This window comes from Mustela nigripes, chromosome 9 (genome assembly GCF_022355385.1).
Source record: "Mustela nigripes isolate SB6536 chromosome 9, MUSNIG.SB6536, whole genome shotgun sequence".
Classification (NCBI taxonomy): Eukaryota; Metazoa; Chordata; class Mammalia; order Carnivora; family Mustelidae; genus Mustela; species Mustela nigripes.
This window is the reverse complement of record NC_081565.1, coordinates 32,287,803-32,309,339: the sequence shown is the minus strand read 5'-3', so window position 1 is coordinate 32,309,339 and position 21,537 is coordinate 32,287,803. Positions and strand designations below refer to the sequence as shown.

The following is a 21,537-nucleotide window of genomic DNA, read 5'->3' as shown; positions in this document are numbered from 1 at the left end:
CCTACTTAAAAACTAGAGTTGTGTTACTGAAGTCGACCGGGAGGCTATGGATATTGGTATGGACAACGAGCCATCTTTCAGAGTCTCCTAGCTGGGAAGTGGTGGGGCCCAAATTCAAATCTAACCAGTGCCCTTATTCATTATGACCCTCCACAGGCTACCTCACCCTTCCTCTGGAGCCCATGTTCTTCTGCTATGCCACCTGTTTCCCATCGAAGTGAATCCCTAGGGAAGCAAAGGGAACAGGAGCTTCATGGGGAAGGTGGGAGTGGCAGTGACATTGTGAAGGATGGCCTCAGGGAGACTGCCTATTTTTCTATGGCTCCTTCCTTTCCTCCTCTCCAGAGCCCAGAGCTTCCCAGAAGTCCCGCGTTCAGGAAGCTCACATGGCAGTGACAATGAGATGGGTGCAGCTTTTCTTGGCTCTTCACTGAGGACTCACTTGATTTGTATTTCCTCTGCTTCTGCCATATTGAATCAAAAGTCACGGTGGTTGCAGAGGCCTCTTGCCAGAAAACATTACAAAACATTACAAAAGAATGAGCCTGTGCATTTGATGTGGGATTGGGGCCACCGCTGATGTCCCCAGTGATTCCAGGGCTCTGTGAACATCTCCATCTGGTGTCTTGGTCCAGCTCTGTGCCTCAGCAGGAAAATGGGAAAAATGTCCAGGGAAGCTAAGCCATCACCAGAGAAACCTGGCCAGAGTTGTAAAGGCTCACAATGGAGACAAGCCTAATGGGACTTTGGAAAGGGAAAGCTGATGGTGGAAGTCACCCATGTCAAAGAGTTCCTATGGGGGACCAGACTGGTAATGGGGAATCTCAGTGAGAATGAACCAGATGGTAAATGCCCAGAGGCTGTCCTTATGAGGTTCCAGAAGACTGAGCTCTGGGTGTGCTCAGGAAGTCCAAAGGTCTACATTTGTCTCATCATTGGAAATTCCAATAGGAAGAGACTGATGAAGATGCTCTGGAGGCCCGTGATCTTCTTATTCCTCCTACCAGAACTCTCCTGGGTGCCAATGAGAGAATCAGGGACGGCCTGACTGGCAACAAGTATATGGGAAGGAGAGCCTCAGAGAGCACATTCCAAGAGTGGCCACTGTTCTGCCTGATTCTGCAACCTTCTCTACCAGGAGTCACCTTTATCCCAGGGATTTCAAAATTTAATGTGACGACCATGTCACACAATGCGCTGTGAGAACCCAGTACCATATTTACACAGAGCCAGAGAACTTAGCTATGAAATGACCCCAGGAGTTACCTGGCCCATAGCTCTCATTTTCAGTTGGGAAACTAAGGCTGGAGTGGAGGAGGTGGAGGGGATGACGAGGTGTTGGAGGCAGATTAATTGGTGGGAATGCCAGGATTTGTGCCAGAGCTCTTGATCACCAGAACCACGCTTTTCTGTTATGCCACCTACCAGTACCACTACCACTAGTGGCCCGCTGAGACAGAAAGGGCTGATTTGGGTGCATTCCTTTCTAAGCCTGTCACAAGTCTTGGGCAGAGAGCATAGCAGAGGGGAAGGGGCTCAGGGTAGGGAATGAGCAGTCCTGGCGTCAGGTCCTGGGGTTGTTCCTCACTTGCCGGCTGACTGTATCAGTGTCTTGGGGCTGCCACGGCAAATTTCCACAAACAGGATGGCTTGAAACAACATTAGTTTATTCTCTCCCAGGACTGGAGGCCAGGAGTACAAAACCCAGGTGTTGGCAGGGTTGGTTCCCTCTGGAGGCTCTGAGGGAGGATCCAGACCATGCTTCTCTCCCAGCTCCTGGTGGCTGCCGGTTATCCTTGGCGTTCTTTTTCTTGTGGAAGAACCACTCTGGTTTCTGCCAGTGCCATCACATGACCACCTCAGTGCGGGAAACCTCCCTCTGCCTTTCTCTTACAAGGACCCTCGCCATCGCATGTAGGGTTTCCCCGGATAGTCTAGGACGATCTCAAGATCCCTAAATTAATTACATCTGCAAAGATGCTTTTTCCAAATATGGTCATGTTCACGCATTCCAAGGATTAGGACATCTTTTTAGGGGCCACTATTCAAACCACTACAGGGATCTTGGGTATGTCCCTTTCCATTTCTGCTGCTTAGTTTCCTTAATGAGGATGGCAAAAACTCACCGTCTTGCTTCTACAAGTGTCTGTTTAACTTCATGGGCATCGATGGACCCCAAAATGTAAGCCTCAGCTCAGCAGCCTGCATCCCCAGCAGTCATGTATAACAGAAGTTCAAATTCAAGAACCATTTCCCACCTCTCTAGACCTTCCTTTGACCATAGACTCTTGGAGATGAATGGGGGAATTTGGCTGTGGTCAGACCACAAATAAGAATGCTTTATTCAACCACAGGCCCCATGCCCCAGGGAGAGAGCAGCCACAAGAGCAAGCACAGAGGATGGGCCGTGTGTGAACCGAGCTTGACACACACACAACGTGTTCAGGGCCAGGACCAGAGGGAGGCGAGCAAGGGGTGGAAATGAAGAGGGAGCCAAATACCTCAGTAATCAAGCAAAAGACACTTGAAGGCAGTATTTTTAAAAAATCAAAATGAATACAAAATCTGTGATGAACAAAACATCAACATTTTAAATTAAGACAAGATCCAGTCTTGCAATTGTGTGACTTAAATCACTTAGCTCTCTCTAATCCCAGTCCTGGGAACCTTACCTTTGTTTAAAATGATGTTTTGTTCATCACAGATTTTGTTTTTTTTTTGGCGTGTGTTAATTTTGAATTTTAAAAAATACTTTTCATCTTGATTACTGAGGTTTTTAGCATCGCCTTAAATTTTGCCATTAGGCTCTGCATGGGGCATGTGAATTACAAATAGAGGGACTGGGGCTGTTTAGTTTTGACAAGGGACATCTCCGGGGATATGGTCGCCATCCATATCCCCATGTGGACCCTGAGGGACAAGTGGGGGAAATTCAGGGGAAAGTAGAGAGTCTTCTGCTTCTAGATGGGTCTGAGAATCTGATGGGAGGTTGGTCGAGATAACCCATAGGAGAGCCCTAAAACTCTCTGATTTCAAGAGGCAGATGCCCTAGATTTTCCTGCATAACTTCAATCAGCTTGTAACCTCAGGATAATGTAAGAAATGCTGTCTCTTGCTTCAAACACCTCAGAGACGGGAACTGGGTGTCCTGGAATTTTGGAAGCTGCCCCACGCAGGGCCCTGGCTCTGCTCTAATGGCACAGCTCCATTCTGGGAGGCCAGTGAGTGGGTCACATACACTGTGGGGTGAAGTGAACAGCCCAGGAATACCTACAAAGCGTTTCATTCCCAGGCACAGAGTTATGGGGGATGAGGTCAGCTTCAGCACCAGTCCCAAATAAAAACCATTAGAATGAAAAAAATTAAGATGAAAGTCGGTGACCTGGGAGATGTTGTTATAAAGTCAGAGCACTTCCTCTAACAGATACTGTGAAAAAAAAAAAAAAAAAAAAACAAAAACAAAAAACGGTCTTCCCAAAACGCATTTCTGTGTACGGCTCGCATCCGTGCATGGCTCACCCACCCAGTAACATCCATGCTCCTTAGAACAACATTCAGGGGCTTTCTCTGGAATCTTTGACCATTATGCCCCTCAGCTTTACAGAGCTTGCATGTAATCATTTCTGTCTTTGGTCTCCTAAAGTCCTCAGTTCAGTTATGCTGTCTGCTTGCATGGAATGTTTTTCTCTTAGTTTTTCTAATTTTCTTCAAATTTTATATTATTTTGAGATTAGAGTCCAGGCTGTCCCTGGACTCAAGTTTTTGTTAATAAATTACAAACTTTGACGCCCTTAAAAATAACACTGAAATAAAATGGGTTCTTTCCATACATTATTCAGCATCTCAGAAAACTTTCTACATGCTCATTGATTTTTGTGTGAAAATATTTCTTCCAACATTTTCTAGCTGGAGTGTTTTCCCAACATCCCTCAGGTGCCAGCGTGATCTAAAGAGTTGTTTACAAAATGTGTCCCCATGATTGGCCATTTTTTTGGAGAAATCAATAAATCATTCTTACAGAGCTGGCTCTGATTGAGATTAGCTAATGGGGAAAAATTATATAAAAATTTTATATAGCTTTGTCATGAAATTTAAGTCCTTCAGTAGAACTGGGGTTGGGTGGAGAAAGGAACCATTTGAGCTCAGAGAAGACAGAAGAGAATTGTGTGCCCTGCTATCCTCGATTCTGGCTGGTGGTTAGAATGAAGAGACACCAGTGCTGCAGTCCCCTGATTCTTGATAACACACTGATAGGTAACAGTGTGCTTCTGAAATACTTTCACCCATGCCACAGGATGCCACCTGGCCATGTATGACACCTGGCCTCTTGCACTCTTCTGGTTAAGTTGGCAGGGCGAGGGAGGGGGGGACTGGGGTAGTAATGCCCATGGAAACATGTGCAGCCCCCTGTCCAAGGTCCTGCTCTCAGCAATGACAGCACTGAGGGGCCAGGCATCATGCCAGCCACACTGCACAATCTGCCATGAGAGGAGGGTATTTCTACCTCTATTATACAGGTGAAGAATCCGTGGCTTGGACAACTCAAGGTCAAGGTCGCACAGCTGCAAGTGGTAAAACTGGGGTTCAAGCCAGTCTGGCTGGTCTATATAGCACATGTTTCCTAGAAGACAGAGGGGAGTCTGTCCTCTCCTCTAGGCTGATGGGAGCATTGGAGAGCCAGAGAAAGGACATTCCAGGTCAGAGGTACATGGAGTGAAAGCCTGACAAAGTCTGAAACCCCGGTGTGTAGTGGGTGCTGTCAAAATCATGATTCCGTCACTTACCTGGACATTGTGTTTAGTGCTTACAAAGCACCCTTATCTCATCTGATACTCAAGTTCCTTAGAGGGGCATGCAGTGGAGGTCTGGATATCCCCATTGAACAGGCTCAGAGAGGTCCAGTGATTTGCTCAAAGTCACACAGCAAAGGCCAGAAGACGATATTGGCACTTTGTGCCAACATCATCAGACAGGGTGATCAAAAGAGATGGGCCTGGTGGTTGAAGTGGGCAGACCATGATACTGACCTTTCCTGAGATGGTCTTGATCTGCTTGGAGCTCAGGGGCTCAAAGTCTACGCCGATGTAGCCTTCCATAGCAGCAAGGAGATTCTTCCGGAGACAACGGGATGAGTTGGCTTCTGTGTGCACCTGCTCCCACCAGGAAGGCTCGTACCAGCCTGGAATGATCCACTGGTATTTGCTACCATACATGTTCTCCTCATATGCCTGCAACAAATGGGTTGACCATGAATGTACCAAGAGTTAAACATTTGTTCAAGGCTTTGTGCCCTATGAGACACAAGGAGGAGGCTCATGCCTCCTCTTAACAGAGGGTTTGTTAATTTTCCTATTATTTGCTTTGTAATCTCTCCTCATTATGCCCCAAGGTAGTTTATTGGAAACATATAGAATAAAATAATAAACACTGAATACAAATTGAAACACCAGGGCCTGACCAAGCCAGATAAGGACACTACAAGAAAGGAAAACTATGGATGGACATCTCTGATGAATATAGTGGCAAAAATTCTCAACAACATATTGGCAAACTGAATTCAAGAACACATTGGAAAGGTTATACACTATGACCAACTGGCATTTATCCCTGGGATGCAAGGATGGTTCAACATACACAAATGGATGAATGTAATACATCACATTAGTGGAATTAAAGATAAAAATCCCATGGTCATGGCAACAGATGCTCTCTGTGTACTGTGATGAATGTTGCACATTTTAAAACATGAACCTTAACGGGTCTTGCAGTTCATTCCTTGAAAGCCACAAACATACCGGGAAACAATTCACGCCACACCCCTTGTGCTCCTTGGCCTGTAACAGAGACAGCACAAAGGCCAGAAGGGTGTGGCAGGGAGCCTTCAAGATTGCTCTAGACTCTGGGAAGCTTTTGGCTACCCTCCACGGAGGTAGGCCCTGGGATGCTAAGCCAGGGCCTGCCCTAAGCAGGATGGGTCAGAGACCCTAATGGTGTCTGTGCATTAGAGAAAAGTTACCGTCAAGTCTAGACTGGAGGGGAGAGCTCCCCCCACCATTCCTACATCGTGGGGGGGGGGGGCAACTCTTCTAGAATTCTCTCAACACCAAAGAAAGCCCATCCTGCAGTGTGAATTGTCTCATTGGGATAAATGAGAATTAAACGTTTATTTATTATTAAATGTGAGTAAAATGTTTATTTCTTTTTTTTTTTCTTTTTTTTTTTCTTTTTTTTTTTGTAAAATGTTTATTTCTTAACTTAAGGTCAGATACCACCTCCACACTCTCTGCTCATTGGTTCAGTGAAGCTGCTGGAGACTAAACTGAAATTATTTAATGTAAGAGCCCTTCAACTACTTCAAGGCAGTGATCGCATTGCCTTTTCTCTAGACTCCTCTGATGATACAGGACTTTCACCTCCCCAGTTCTAGATAATATACTTCTCATAATGCAGCCTCAGATCATAGTCATTTTTCCAGCAGCTACATTATAATGTGCCCCATCACAATTATTGTAGAAAATACATCCCTCATACCTCAATGACAGGGTAAAATCCCAATTAAACAAAGGCAAGCAATCTCCTGATCTTCCCTCTAATAAATGGGGTTTAGACCAAAGACACTTTCTTTTGAAGACATCTGCCTGGGGGCTAGCTTTTTGAACAAAAGGCTCATCCCATGATCCCAGGTCACTGGCAGAACCTTTGACACTTTACAACTCTCATAATTTATTAAAAGGGAGGAACTCACATATCTTGAGCCTCTATCATGTGCTTGGCCAGTTACACACATTATCTTATTTTACTCTCACAACAACCTGATGAGGTACATATTATTTCTATCTTATAAATAAAGAAATTGAGGCTCACTTGAGATGGAGGGATTAGCTCAAACACATACAGCTAAGTCAGGGGGACAAGATTCAAAGTCCGTTTTTGGAGGGTCCCCTCTTTTCTTAGCAAAATGAATGAAACTTTTGGGGGAGCTTTCTCAATCTTAAAAGTTAGAGGCAAGAAGAGACCTGCATTATTAGGAATGTATGTTAAGGAGGAGTCAATAGCTAGAGAGTGAGGACAGGAGGCCTTCCAATCAGACACACAGGCAGATCTGTACCACTCTCTGAGCACGAGGACCTTGTGATAATTTAGAGACAGCTCAGAGCAGGAAGTCAGAAGCCTCCCAGGGATCTGCTCTGACAGCTCTTTGACCTGCTTTTGTCCCATTAGGAGCTGTTCCTTGAATTCTGGAATTTTCCAGAAAAGAGAAGCATAGTCTGTTCGAATGACAACAGATTTTGTTTAGAACGCTATTCAGTTTTGAAGAAGATAAACATTTTCCTACTGACCTTCTGGAACAAACAAAAAAGGAGGTTACAGTCAAGTAGGACCAGACTCTCTGGGTAACTCTAGTGCACAACTCCTTGGGTCTTGCTTTTCCCATCTAAAGCCTGTGGAAAGCAAAGCCTGTCTCCCTGGGTGGGTGTTAGACTTTAAGGAGATGACACGTGAGCCACACCTGGCCAACACTACATCCAGGCACATTTTAGCAGCTCCTCTTCCTCCCTTCTCCTCTCTGTAAATAAATCACGGTTTTATTCTGAATACCAGTCACTGTTGTGGGCTGTGCACAGTAATGCTGGTGGGTCTGGGTGTCACTTTTTGCTGCCATCGCATCCCTGTCTTCTCTAAATTTGCTTCTTTTGAACTGCTATGGCTCAGAAAGCAGGGCGCTTGGGTGGTTAAATATATGTGCAAAGCAAAAGTAAATAGGCTTCAAGTGAGGTTCTAGGTGGGAGGCTTCCCTGCAAGGTAGGCGAAGTGGTTTTAAATACACCATCCACGGTCTAAAGCACGGGAGGGGAAGGCTCTGGTCCTCTATTCTGCTCTTCCCATGTTCAGATGAGCTGAGGTTGTTACACATGTGAGCTGGGAGGGGCTGCTGGAATTCTGTCTGTCTCCTTTCCCGGAGGGGGAGTTTTGTCGTGTGGGGTCCGCTCTTCCGTGGATCCCTCGTGCTCAACACAGTGCCTGGTGTGCCCACCGCACCTGAGAAGTGGCTGCGCAGTGACTGAACGCATTTCCAGTTCCCTTGGTCTCCTCAGTTTTCATTTTCTCTGCCTCTGGTGGGAATGTGACCTCAGGACCTCTGGCCACCCGTGGGCCCAGGCAGCCACGTGGCGACGAGCAGTCCTGAGCTCACCCTCTTCAGTCTCGGCGACCACTTTGGGTCTTATTTGCAGGTAACCATGACGTGAATTATTTTTTTAAAAAATCCAATTTCCTCTTTTTATTACATTTCCTTTCACCTCCTCTCCTTCCCATGCAAGAAGGACATTTTGCTTTTCCTAATATGGTCACACCAGTGATGGTAGTAAATCCTCACATCAGGAAGGCAGTTCACCGTTGGGATGATGGTCTCCTTCCGTGGCCTTACTTAAGCCTCTTGCCAACCCCGTGAGGCTGATGGGGCGAGGACTGCTGCTTCCATTTTAGAGGTGAGGCAGCTGGAGACCAGAGGTGTAAGATGCCCTGCCTGAGGTCACACAGCTGGTGGAACTAAACCCGGAACCCAGGCCAGACTGCTTGAGAATTTAGAATAGACCCCCGAGGCGGGAGGAGAAGACAAAGCAACGGAGACACATTCATCCTGTGCTGCAGCCCAAATGAACATTTTGCTACAGGGCTATAAATAGGCCTTGCATTTGCTGGAGTCTGCTCTTCCATGGGGTGGCGGTTCCAGTCTCAAGAACACAGCAACATGCTGCAAAGTTGATCCCGTGGCGTCTGGATGGCAAAGATATGGCTGCTTCTACCGGAACGGCACTCTGACCTCTGACCCCAACGCATCTGCGCTCTGACCACTGACCCGGACACGGGCAGGAAGGCTCCTTCACAGGGGTCTCTTGCTCTGAGCAGCCCCTCCCTCTGTCACACACCAGTCCTGATCCCATAGGAAGACATGGAGCAGCCCCTCCTCAGGATCTTCCAGACCTGCCAGAAGAATTTCTGGTAAGACGCCGAGTCCCACAGGGCAGATTGCTTCTGGGGGTCTGACACTTGGAATAAACACCCGCCCCCTCAAAAATCCCGGCAAGGAATTTCTCAACAACCAAAGCTACCTGCAGACTCTAAGAGGAAGCCCGTTGCAAAATGCCCGCCGTCCAACAAGAGGAAAGCAGGCTGAGAAGATGGATGGTGTCCCAGGCCATGTGGAAGGGAGGCAGCCTGGAGCTGTGGGTCGAGAAGAAGACAGCCACACCGTCTGTTCTGAAGCAGAAACCATGGCTGGAAACGCCACTTGGAAAATAATCCTAGTGCATGGCACGGAGTGAAATCACAGCCACGCCTCCACTTGGGTTCGGCTCAGGGCAGAACACGAGGTCTGGAAAAGGGAGACAGCCAGCGACCAGCGTGGTGCCTTCATAGATCATGTTTCTTAATGTATTTCTCCTGGAGTTATGACCCACCATGTGCCAGCTGCTTGCCAAAGCCTTGGGGATACACGGTGAAGGGTGGAGAGGAAGGAGGGATAAAACTCGGTTTATGGGATTCCATGGCAGTGGTCCATTCTATCCTCCCTGACCTGAGACTTTTCGTAAATGAAAAAAGACCATGGACCTTTTCTGAGGACTCACTATCCATCAGGCACCGTGCAGTGTTTCTGTTCATTTCAATCTCCAGAACAATCCTAGGAGACTGGTGCTGATATCATTGTCATTTTACAGATGAGAAAACCGAGGCTCCAGAAGTGTCAACAAGCCCAAATTCAGCAACTAAGCAGCAGACTGGCTCCTGAGCTCCCAGCTCCATCCAGGGTCCCCAGTAAATCAAGAGATGATCAGGCAGTTCTCGTTTTGTTCTTGCGCCTTCAGGATAAAAGAGCCCCGTGTGACTGTGGCTTCCGGTCACCATTCTGTCCTCACTCCTGGTGTGATTTGAGTTTCTGCATCTCTCCAGAAATGGGTAGCAGGGGATGAGAAGTGTAACCCAGGCAGTGTCTCTCCAGTGGACAGCAGAGGGACCACGTTCCCTGGGTGCAGACGTGCAGCCGGAGGTCCCCTTGGCTCCTGGGAGGGACGCTTACCTTGGTGACCCATGGCAACCTTGAAGTCAACCACATCCCCAAAGTTTCTTCTGTTCTAAAGGCACAGTCCTCCTCAGCTTATGCTTCTACCACCTTGGACACAGGCAGCTTGATTTGTTCTAATGTAATCTAGTAGGGCTATGAGATTGAATTTTATCAGCTTCTTAGGGTTCTTTGCAACCTTGGATCTGTTTCCAATATATTTCACAACTTCCAAATTTCCTACAAGTCTGCTTTTTATAATCTCATCCAAGTCACTAACAAGAGATCAGAGAGAACAGAGGCCCATGGCCCATCACTAGAGACTACACCTAGAATAAGCTCACTCGAAGGGAAGGAGCTTACTGGGGAGACAGTGACTCCCGCTGTGACTGGGCTCTCATTCTGTTGATCTTCTCCTGACCTGGGGTCGGGGAGAGGGAGCCAGGGCGTCAGAATGGAAAGACTCTTACAAGTACTTAGGTAGAACATCATTTGGAAGATGATGGGGTTGGGAATCAGGCGAAGGGGCTGGAGCCTTGGCTCAGGACAAGCCGGGCCTCTATTTCCTTATCTGTGAAATGGGATAAGGACAGTTGCTTCACTCAGCTTACTGAAAAGATGAATTGAAGTGAGGTGTGAAAATGTACTTTGTTACCTATCACCAGATAATTGTAAAGAACTCAGAGACAGATAGGAAAGGTTGAGAGACTGTTCTAAAGTTGAGACTCTGAGCCCTGCTCCAGGGCTGGGTGGGGGGGGGGGGGGCACTGAGGCACCTTGGCCTTGCCCCTCCTTCTCTGCCCTGCACACTGCAGGCCTCCATCAAACATGGCTGAATAGGCGGGCAGAGCATTAGCCGGCAGGGCTCAGACAGTGCGCTGGAGGGGAGGTTTGGTCAGCTGAGGTCCTTAGCTCCTCCCATGACTGCACTGTCCCGAGCCCTGGGGATTTAGCTCCCTGCAAAGAGGAAAGAGCAGTGACCATAACACTTCTGCTTCCTGCAACCCAGACTCCGGGTTGGTCCTAAACTCCGCGGGTCCTATATTCCTCTCAGACCAGGCAGTTAGAATGAATCTGAGAAACAGCTTCGTGAGACACAGTGACAGGACTGAAGTTTTACTTACACAACAGAACACTTTTGCTGCCATAGTCTGGTCAAACTGGCCGAGGATGATCCTCACGTCATTGCCCTGTGGACAGAAGGACACATACGTGAAGGAGCATGGATGACAGTCATACTCGAGGGCTTGAGGCCATGGCAGAGAACAGTCGTGTACCCCCAGCTCCCCAGCCAAGAGCTCTGCCCTCCCCTCCCAGCCCTGCCTGGATGCTCCCGCCCTCCTGGGGGCCAGCTTTCCCTCAGCTCCTCCTGCCCTCCCTGGTCTCAGAAACATGCCCCGGGACAAGTCTGCACATGCTGGAGGCTTCAGAAAGCCAGCGGCTCTCAATGGTCCCGGCGGCATCCCTAACTCCTCCAACAAGGGCAGGCCAACCCTACAGGGCACTGACACAGCATCTTGTCTTCTTCCTCACTTGACACACGGGGAAACTGAAGCCAGAGGAGAGGAAGGAGCTTCCAAACTCCCCGGGGAGTTGGTGGCAGCAATAAGACTGCAGCGCCCCAACCCTCCCTGCCAGGATTCTAGACTATTCTATACCTTCGACAAAGCTTCCCAATTTAGAAGTTTCAGAGTCTTTGAGTTCTGAGCTCTGTTTAAATCTCAGCTCCACCCGCAAGCCTCAGGACACCTCAGGCCGCTCCTTTATCCTTCTTGGCCTCCATTTCCTCACTCGTCCAATGTGGAAAACGGCAGAACTTACCTTCCACAAGGACTAAATGAGAGAGGATCTGCATAAACTACTTAGCACGGTTCCTGGCACACAGTTGGATGCCCAGTGAGTGCTAGAGCTAGTATTCAGGTTTTATAACCTCCTCCCAACCCATTTTTAACTCTGAGAAAAACTTATATTTGAAAACTCTATAAATAGGACTGCATTCATTATCTCCACGCATGCCTTGCACAACAGCTCTTGTGACTCACTTATTCATTCAACAAACAGTTACTGGGGATTTGCCCAAGGCTCCCTCCTGGGTCAGTTAAGGGGTCCTTGGTGGCTCTCCAGGGGACAGGGATCCAGGTGGGGGCCTGCCCCATAGAGAAGATAGGGCATAGAGAATATGCCCAGGCTCTGGCCCACGGGGCTGCTCCCCACCCCAGTAACTTCCTGCCCTCCTCAGGGTGGTACCACTTTCCTGCCATCCGTCCCTGTCCTCTCCAGCAGGCCTCAAGGCCCTTTGATGCATAAAGAAGAGAAACATGCCTTTAAAGATCAGTTTTTAGCATCCTTCAAAATTGGAAAGTGCTGACTGGGAGGCCATTTTACTCATCATGTACTTTAGCAAAATAAAAAAGGCTTGGATTCTAAAATCATCCTTCGTTTGCAAGCAAGAATGGAAAGAAGAGGGGGGGAAAACCTTGCTCTGAAAGGACTTTAAAAGATCGTTAACAGAGCAGTTGAAGGAAGGCAAGCCTTTGTCATCGCCATGTCTGCAAGGCTATAAAAAGTTCTAAGCTGCTTCCGTTCTGTGGACAATGCTCTCAGGCACACTCCAGGGTTTTTTCTGCTTGTTTGTTGAAATCTTTTAGCCTTCTTTGCTGCTAAGAGTATCCAGCCAGCCGGCCAGCCACCACTAACTGAGCATCTACTTTGTGCCACGCTCCGTGTTGCTAAACATGGTATAGCAGAAAAAGCTTATTGGGTTTTAGAGTTAGGGAGACCCCAGTTCAAATCCCAGCTCTATCAATGACCAGCTGTGTGACCCTGAGTCTTAAACCCCAGAAGCGTCAATGTTCTCATCATTGAAAAGGGATAATCCAACCAGCCTTGCCAGGGGGCTGTAGCATTCATGCTCATGAAACCCAACCATTGGCTTCCTTGATGCTTCCTCCTGGCTCTTTCCTACCTCCTGGTCCCTCCTGCTCAGACTCTGAGTCAGCTCATCACCTTTCTGCCCACCCCTAAATGCTGGTATTCTACATAGTTCTGCCCTTAGCTCTGTGTCCTCACTGTCCTGGGCAGCCTCATTCAAGACCCTAGCCACACCTGCCCTCGGTGTGCTACAGAGGCCCAACCACTCTCCCCACCCCAACTTTTCTCCAGCTGCCTCCTGGACCCCTCCACTCAGATTCTCCCACATACCCCAAGCTCAGCACAACCCAAGCTGAACTCCTCATCTTTGCCAATGAGCCCTTTCCCCCATCCTGTGTTGGTCCACCTCTGAGAGTGGTGTCACCAACCTCCCACCCACCCACGTTCACTCACCTCCCTCCAAGCCCTAACCAGGACCCATCCACTGGCTCCAACTGTCCGCCAGTGTCAAATCACCCACAGCCTTGCAGCCTCCCCGCCCTGGATGCAGCCACCATCATTCCCTCCTTGATGAACTACATCTGCCTCCCGGCTGGACCCCCACCTTTAGTCCTGCTCCATCCATCCTGGCCTCCACGGAGCGGGTAAAGAATCATTCCAAGACTCAAATGGGGTTGTGTACAGTCTTTCCATGGCTCCCTGAGCTTTCCAGGTCAACTGAGCTCCGAGGAGAACATTCGAAATGCCGTACCAGCAGACTCCTGCTCAGTCCTCTCCAATCTTGCAGGGCCTGACAATGAGCTACCTGCCGTTCTCCAAGATGGGTCTGCCATTCATGCACTCCCTCCCTGGCTCATTCCCCCACCTGCTCCCTCTTGCTTTCTGCAAGCTCACCCATCTCAAATGTCCTTCCCTCTCACCCCACTCCTCTGCCTGGAGAGCTGCCACTCACCCTTCATGCTTTAGCTCAGGAACCCCTACTCTGAGAAGCCATCTGTGTCCTCTTAGGTGCTCCTTTGCTCCTCTGTGGGCCCAGAGCGCTCTGTGCCTCCCTCTATCACAACACGAGTCCACCTGCTTGCCTGTCTTCTCCACTGGACTTGATTCCTCTCTGGGTCCCCAGGTCAGGGGGACAGGGCATGACATATCTATCAACCATAGGCACTGAATGCACAATTAAGGGAGCAAATGCTCTTGGAGGTAGTGACTGGCCTGCATTCCTTATTCAGTAACTGGTAGCTATGATCACCACAGCACTGATATCCTGCCAGCCCAGGGCCTCAGCACTCATTTGCTTCACCATGTCCGGTTCTTAAATGCACTGAGGAGCCCACGTCTTCGTGGCTGACCACCTGACCACCTGCAGACAGATAAGTAACCGGCTCAAACACTTGTGGTCTTTGTTGCCATGATAACCAAGTTGCATGGACCACTTGGTGCTGCGTTCCCAGACTGTTAGAATTGGATGGAACCCAAGAGATCACGGATCTAGTAAACCCTGTCCTAAAGAGGCAAAGCCTTCCCCAAGACTGCCCAGCAGCTCAGAACAAGTGCTTTCAGCTTGGTGGCCCTCTGACTGTCAGAGGACTCTGGAAAAAGATCCAAGCCAGAGCCAGGTTATACCTGTGGCAATGAGCGACTCACTCCCACTCTGGTTCTAGCCAGTAAGAGGCACCTAGATGCTGCAGTGTCTGGGCAGGAAAAGTCAGGCCCCAGTGCAGCTGGAACCTGGAATCCTGGCATGTGGAGTGGACAAAGGGAGATGGAACTGGCCTGGGATCCTTAGCAGGAGCCTTGAAAGCAGTAGAAAGAGGTAGAAGGGCTTCTCAAAATGGGATGTGTCCTCCTGGAACATGAGTTTTCCTGTGAGTATGAAAAGCATGGGTATACCTCACTCTTCTTTCCAGAGTAGCAATTTATTGGAAGATTCAGGGGTGAGGAAAGGTTTTGGGTTTGGGGAGTTTTTTTTTTTTTTCTTTTTAAATAGAAATTACTTCTTTATTTATGAGCGAGAGAGAGAGAGAGAGCATGCAGTGGGGAGGGGCCAAAATTTTTTTTTTAATATTTATTTATTTATAGGCAGTAACCTCTTTGACATCAGCCACAGCAACTTCTTTCAAGACATGTCTCCAAAGGCAAGAGAAACAAACGTGAAAATGAACTTTTGGGACTTCATCAAGATCAACAGCTTCTGCACAGCAAAGGAAACAGTCAACAAAACAAAGAGGCAATCCATGGAATGGGAGAAGATATCTGCAAATGACACTCCAGATAAAGGTCTAGTATCCAAGATTTATAGAGAATTTCTCAAACTCAACACCCAAAAAACAACTAATCAAGCCAAAAAATGGGCAGAAGACATGAACAGACACTTCTCCAAAGAAGACATACAAATGGCTAACAGACACATGAAAAAATTTCAACATTATTAGCCATCAGGGATATTCAAATCAAAATCACACTGAGATACCACCTTATACCAGTTAGAATGACCAAATCAACAAGACAGGAAACAAGTGTTGGAGAGGGTGCAGAGAAAGGGGAACCCTCTTACACTGTTGGTGGGAATGCAAGTTGGTGCAGCCACTCTGGAAAATAGTGTGAAGATTCCTCAAAAAGTTAAACACAGAGCTCCTCTATGACCCAGCAATTGCACTACTGGGTATTTACCCCAAAGATACAAATGCAGTGAGAAGAAGGGACACCTGCACCCCAATGTTCATAGCAGCAATGTCCACAATTGCCAGACTGGTAGGAGCTGAGATGCTCTTCAACAGATGAATGGATAAAGAAGATGTGGTCCATATATACAATGGAATATGACTCAGCCATAAGAAAGGATGAATATCCACCATTTGCATCAACATGGATTGAACTGGAGGGAATTGTGTTGAGTGAAATAAGTCAAGCAGAGAAAGACAATTATCACATGGTTTCACTTATGTGTGGAACATAAGGAATAGCATGGAGGACATTAGGAGAAGGAACGGAAAAATGAAGGTGGGGGGATTCAGAGGGAGAGAAGAACCATAAAAGACTATGGACTCCAGGAAACAAACTGAGGGTTTTAGAAGGAGGGAGAGTGAGGGAATGGGTGAGCCCAGTGGTGGGTATTAAGGAGGGCACAGATTGCATGGAGCACTGGGTGTTATATGCAAACCATGCATCATAGAACACTACATCAAAAGTTAATGATGTACTGTATGGTGACTAACATAACATAATAAAAAAAGTATAAAAAATGATGTGTTAATTTATTTGCAAGAGAGAAAGAGAGCAAGCAGAGGGAGAGAGAATCTCAGGCAGACTTTGTGCTGAGCACAGAGCCGGACTCAGGGCTCAATCTCACAGCTCTGAGATCATGACCTGAGCTAAAACCAAAAGTCAAATGTTCAGCTGACTGAGCACCCCTCCACTCCATTGCCCCTGGATTTCCAGAATCTTAAAGTTTTTAACACTTGCGAGCTCTCACAAAAGTTCCAGAATCACACTGTTCAGTGTTACGTAACGTGTATCTTTTCCTGAAAATCTGTAAAGCGGAAAGAGAAATTTTGTCTTGGCAGTGGTTCTTGCTTCTGGCCACACCTCCCCTGTCCCTGCCAGGGGTTTGAGCGCATTCTCCTTTGCGGTGGAAAGGACTCTGGGGCAGTGTGAGGAGTACTGGGGGAGGAACGTCCCAGAAGCTGAGAGTGAGAACAGAGTTGTGATGGTACAGAGAACCCGGAATGTGGCAGAGGGCAGGGTCTGAAAATCCTGTGCCCTTCCACAGTCTCTTAATTCTGCAGGGGGGTCCCTGGAGCGAAAGGTGGGACAACGGACACCTTGTACTCACATGGCTAGAGCTCAGTTGTAGACCACACAGGGGCCCATGTTCACCCAAGACGCCCCACCTACAGAGAAGGGGCAAACACGGGAGGAAACAGCGATGGGTTGGGAGGTACAACCCTGGAGGGCGCTCCTTTCCTCCTTCCTGGTTTTCTCATCTCTTGTCTAGAGTCTCTTTGTCTCTGGGACACTTAAAGTGAGCTACGATGACACACACACAAAAGTGACCCTTCAGAAGCATAACCCAATTGAGGATTTTGTGTATAACTTCCAGTGAGCAGGGGATCCTAGCAAATAAAAAACAGACAATTCCTGAGCGCTTTCCAGCGGTGGTACTGACGAGTCCATCAGCCCCACCCAAGGTGAGAGGTATAATTATTATGTCCATCCCGGTTTTCACGAGCGACTTTTAAGAGCGAGCTGAGCCCCAAAGAATGAAGAAGTTTCTGCAAGTGCAGCAGACACCATGGGCCCTGCTGGTTCCCTCACTCAAGACGGCTGCCTCCATTCCTGGGTGGTGATGGTGGGTGGCTTCCAGCGCGCTCTCCTCTCTAGAGAACTGCCCCCAGCTAAGGGACTTCCTGGTCCAAAAGGCTACGCTGTGCCCCACGTCCTGCCACAGCTAGTGACCCCGACTCCCTGAAAGGTGGGGCCTGCTCTGCAGTGCAGACTTTGCTCCAGGCAACCTGGCCGTGGGATATGCTAGACCCGCCTCGCCTCTGGCCAAGACAGCATTTTGGCCCAGCTCCCCTCTTGCCTTACCCTGCCCCCCTCTCTCCCTTCTCGGGAGTGTGCTCTCAATAAATCACTTTCACCACACTCTCAGGCTCTGTTTCTAGGGAGTTGAACCTAAGACACCAGGATGCACAAGTAGGAAGTGGCGGTGCTGGCCCCAGAGCCCTCACTCCTCTCTATTGCCTCCCCGACTGAGAAAACATCCAGTTTGCAGCAACAGTTCCTGGAGAAAAGTCAGGTAGCCTTGAACATGGAAGCATTGCAGCAGCAGATGTGACCCGGAGACATCGGGAGAGCTGGCGGACATTAGAAAGAGCAGGCGAGCAGTGGCCATCCCTGCGGCTGGAGCGTGGGGTCCTGCTGGAAGGGAAGGTCACCCGGACCCTGACCTCTGTATTACCCAGCCTCGCCAGCCTTCGGTGCATCTGTCTTGGTCCACATGCCATTGCTTCCTGTGTCCCAGGTGCCCAGCATTGCAGACCCCCTGGGCTGCTGGAAAATCAGAGAAAACTGTGCGTGATGCTGTAGGAAGGGAAGAGGAGCTAGGAGCCCTAGGGCAGCACAAGCTTTTAGAGGCTGGCGGCATTGGGGTGGGCGTGGGGGACTGAGGGGGACTGACCTGGGCCAGTGGGGACTGGGGAAGGGGTCTTTAGCCCAGGCCCATTCCTGCCCCCTGACTCTGGCTGTAAGGCCTGGGGTAAATCCAGCATGGTTAGCCTAGAGGTTTCCCCAAGTCCCTCCCGGCCCTGACACCCTGTTCCACACCCAGAATTAGTACTTTTATTTAGTTAGGGTTGGTTTTTCTTAGACATTTTCTTTTCCTTACCAGAAATATACCTAAAGGCAGAGAAGCAGGAGACATATATACTTTTGTTGCTGTTGTTACAATAATCTTTTCATCCTGATTAACCCTCCCATTTACTCTTCATTTTTATCTGTGTCTGCCTGTCTGTCTGTTTACTGGAGTGTGGTTGACATAAAACATTACGTTAGTTTGAGATGTACTACATAGTGATTAGACAAGTCGATACTGTAAGGAGACATATATTCTTTTTTTAACTTATTTTTATATTTTTTAAGATTTATTTATTTGTCAGAGAGAGAGAGAGAGAGCACGAGCGGGGGAGCAGCAGGCAGAGGGAGAAGCAGGCTCCCTGCCGAGTGTGGAGCCCGACATAGGGCTGGAACCCAGGACCCTGGGATCATGACCTGAGCCAAAGGCAGACACTTAACTGACTGAGCCACCCAGGCATCCCAAGAAGACGTATATTCTTTTTTTTAAAGATTTTATTTATTTATTTGACAGAGAGAGATCACAAGCAGGCAGAGAGGCAGGCAGAGAGAGAGGAGGAAGCAGGCTCCCTGCTGAGCAGAGAGCCCGATTCGGGGCTCAATCCCAGGACTCCGAGATCATGACCTGAGCCAAAGGCAGCCGCTTAACCCACTGAGCCACCCAGGCGCCACGAAGACGTATATTCTTAAAGAAGGAAGTAAAGAAGGAATAGCCCAGAGCATCCCACTGGGAAAGCATGCAACTTCTGTAAAGCTTATTATTTTATCTTGAAAATCATGTATATTTAGCATTCCAATAACGTTATCTATGTTTATCTTAAGATTAAAAATAATGCTTTTCTTCCCATGTTTCTGAGCAAAACGGTCCCGCTGGGAAGATGTACCTGTTTGTTCTGTAGCTTGGCATCCCCCTGGGGTGCCTGTGTGAACTGTAGTTTCTGCAGTCAAGCAGGCTCCTGAAGCAAAGGGGTCAGCCATCCACCTGAAGACCTATTTTTGTGGCCTTCCTATGAGAGGCAGACTAATGCCCCCCCACCCCCAAATGTCCTCTTTCCTAATCTCCGGGAATGTGCTCCGTGACACGGCCAGGGGGAATGAACGCTACAGACGGAATTAAGGTTGCTCATCGGCTGGTTTATAAATTAGGGATATTTTCCTGGAATCTGAATCCTGAATGGTGGGTTGGGGGGCTGCTCCAGGGAAGACAAACAAAGCAAATAAAATGAACAGAGCATCTGAAGTCTGGCACTCTCCCCCACAGGGCCCAGGGCTTCAGAGTAGGCACCCTGGAAATAGCCAGGGGCAGCCTCCACCGCCCCCGCTTCCCCCGCCCAGCCTAGCAACAGTTCACTTTCAAGCCCCCATGTTTGGAACAGGCCTGGGAAGAGCTTAAAAGCCGCGGGTCTTCAGCGCAGAGATGGTTTTATTTCTTGACTTCCTTTGGGCGAACTTTGGTACATATCTGCTAAATCAGACTGATGAATTTCATGATTTGGTTCCTCTGTGCTCTTGCTTATTTCCGCCTGGGTGATCTGTCCAAGACCGGGAGTGTTATGGCTCCCAGTGCTATTGTGTTTCTGTCAATTCTCCTTTGTATTTTAACAGGCTTTTCTTTATATATTTCAATGAGAGGTAATTTACAGCAATAATGGTCCATGAGTGTGTTATTCTCATGGTGAATGGTCCCCCTGTCTACAGAGAATGACTCTCCTTCATCACGGTGGGTACCCTGAATTCCCTTTGGTCTCATATGAACATTGGGGGTTCTTGCTTGGTTGGGTTTGCTTGATCTACCTGTGCCCGACCTCTTACCTATGACCTTTCTGGGTCACTTCTTCTGTTGTCAATAGCGGTAGTAAGTTCTGCAAAAACCCAATTCTCAAAGTCTTTGCCTTTTAATAGGGAGGCTGACCCACTTGAATTTATGGTCAGAATGGCTCTTTTTGGTCTGCAATTATATGTTAGGCTTTCTGGTTTTCAATATGTGGACTAGATTTTTCCCCGCTTCTACCTTCTCTGCCAAAAGCTTTGGGTTCTGTTTGCATGATGGTATATTTACCATCAAGTTATTCAAAGCCTTCTTTAGCTTGTAGGTTTATTTAGGAAACTCATGAGCAAGGTGGGCTCTGCTGAGTCCCTTTTACTTAAGAACAGAGGCTACCACCCATGTTTTATTCACCCATTTTTGGGGGCTCTGTGACTGGAATTTGGATTTTTCTAATGGAATTTGGATTTTTCCATCTCAGTTATTATTACTAAAGTATATTTGCACACTATGTATATGGACATTGGCTTTCAAAACGGACTTCTGCATCTGTGTACAGTTTTGAACAATGACTTATTTTTTAAAAAGATTTTATTTATTTATTTGAGAGACAGAGATCACAAGTAGGCAGAGAGGCAGGCAGAGAGAGAGGAAGGGAAGCAGTCTCCCTGCTGAGCAGAGAGCCCGATGTGGGGTTCGATCCCAGAACTCTTGGATCATGACCGGAACTGAAGGCAGAGGCTTTAACCCACTGAGGCACCCAGGCACCCCTGTAACAATGATTTAGACTGAGCTCTCTGTCCACGGGTCTCTGCAGCCCCTACTCAGCCGTCACCGCCACGACTTGCTCTCAAGTTCGCCATTGTTCTTGGCTGGCTAAGCTGACCTCGGACTTCAAGGATGAACTCCGAGAAGGGCACCTGGCTAGGAGACCTTGAACCGCATGCATGTAAGGATGCTTTCCAGCCGCTCCATGGTCTCTGGGCCTGAGTGCTGCAGACGAGTGGAGGTGGCCTGATTTTTGCACCTTTGTGGGAAATTTGCTTTTTTCTGGCCTAGATTCTTAGAGATTTTTCCCTTTATGTTTGTACTTCAAAGCTTTTGCCAAAATGCATCTTGGTATGACTCCCCTTTCACCATTCTGCTAGAACGTGGAAAGGCCAGCTGGACCAGGCACTCACAGGAGGCACATTTCCTTTATGAAATTGTTGATGCTGTAGTTCAAAAATGGTTGAATGTTAGCCATTCTGTCGGTCCGAACCAGCAGCACTCTCTTGAGCCCACTTAAGTGTGTCTCCTTTTTTTAAAAATAAACTTCTTATTCGAGATTAGTTTTTAGATTTACAGAAAAATGACAGAGATAGGAAGTTCCCCTGTGTTCCTCACCCAGCCTTCCCTATTATTAATATTTTAGGTTATTGTGGTACATTTAATATAATTAATGAATCAATATTGATTATTCTTAGCTAAAGTCCATACTTCATTCAGA

The 21,537-nt window shown here is 48.0% G+C and overlaps 1 protein-coding gene across 1 annotated transcript in view; it reads right to left on the bottom strand.

The window, feature by feature from the left end:
- The window catches only part of GABBR2 (gamma-aminobutyric acid type B receptor subunit 2), a 340,962-nt gene that overhangs the window by 142,440 nt on the left and 176,985 nt on the right, over positions 1-21,537 (bottom strand). The window contains exons 5-6 of the mRNA XM_059411211.1: positions 11,185-11,250; positions 5,028-5,228 (exon numbers count right to left, since the gene is read on the bottom strand). Of these exons, the coding sequence (XP_059267194.1) occupies positions 5,028-5,228; positions 11,185-11,250 (267 nt within the window). The remainder of the gene's footprint in view (positions 1-5,027; positions 5,229-11,184; positions 11,251-21,537) is intronic.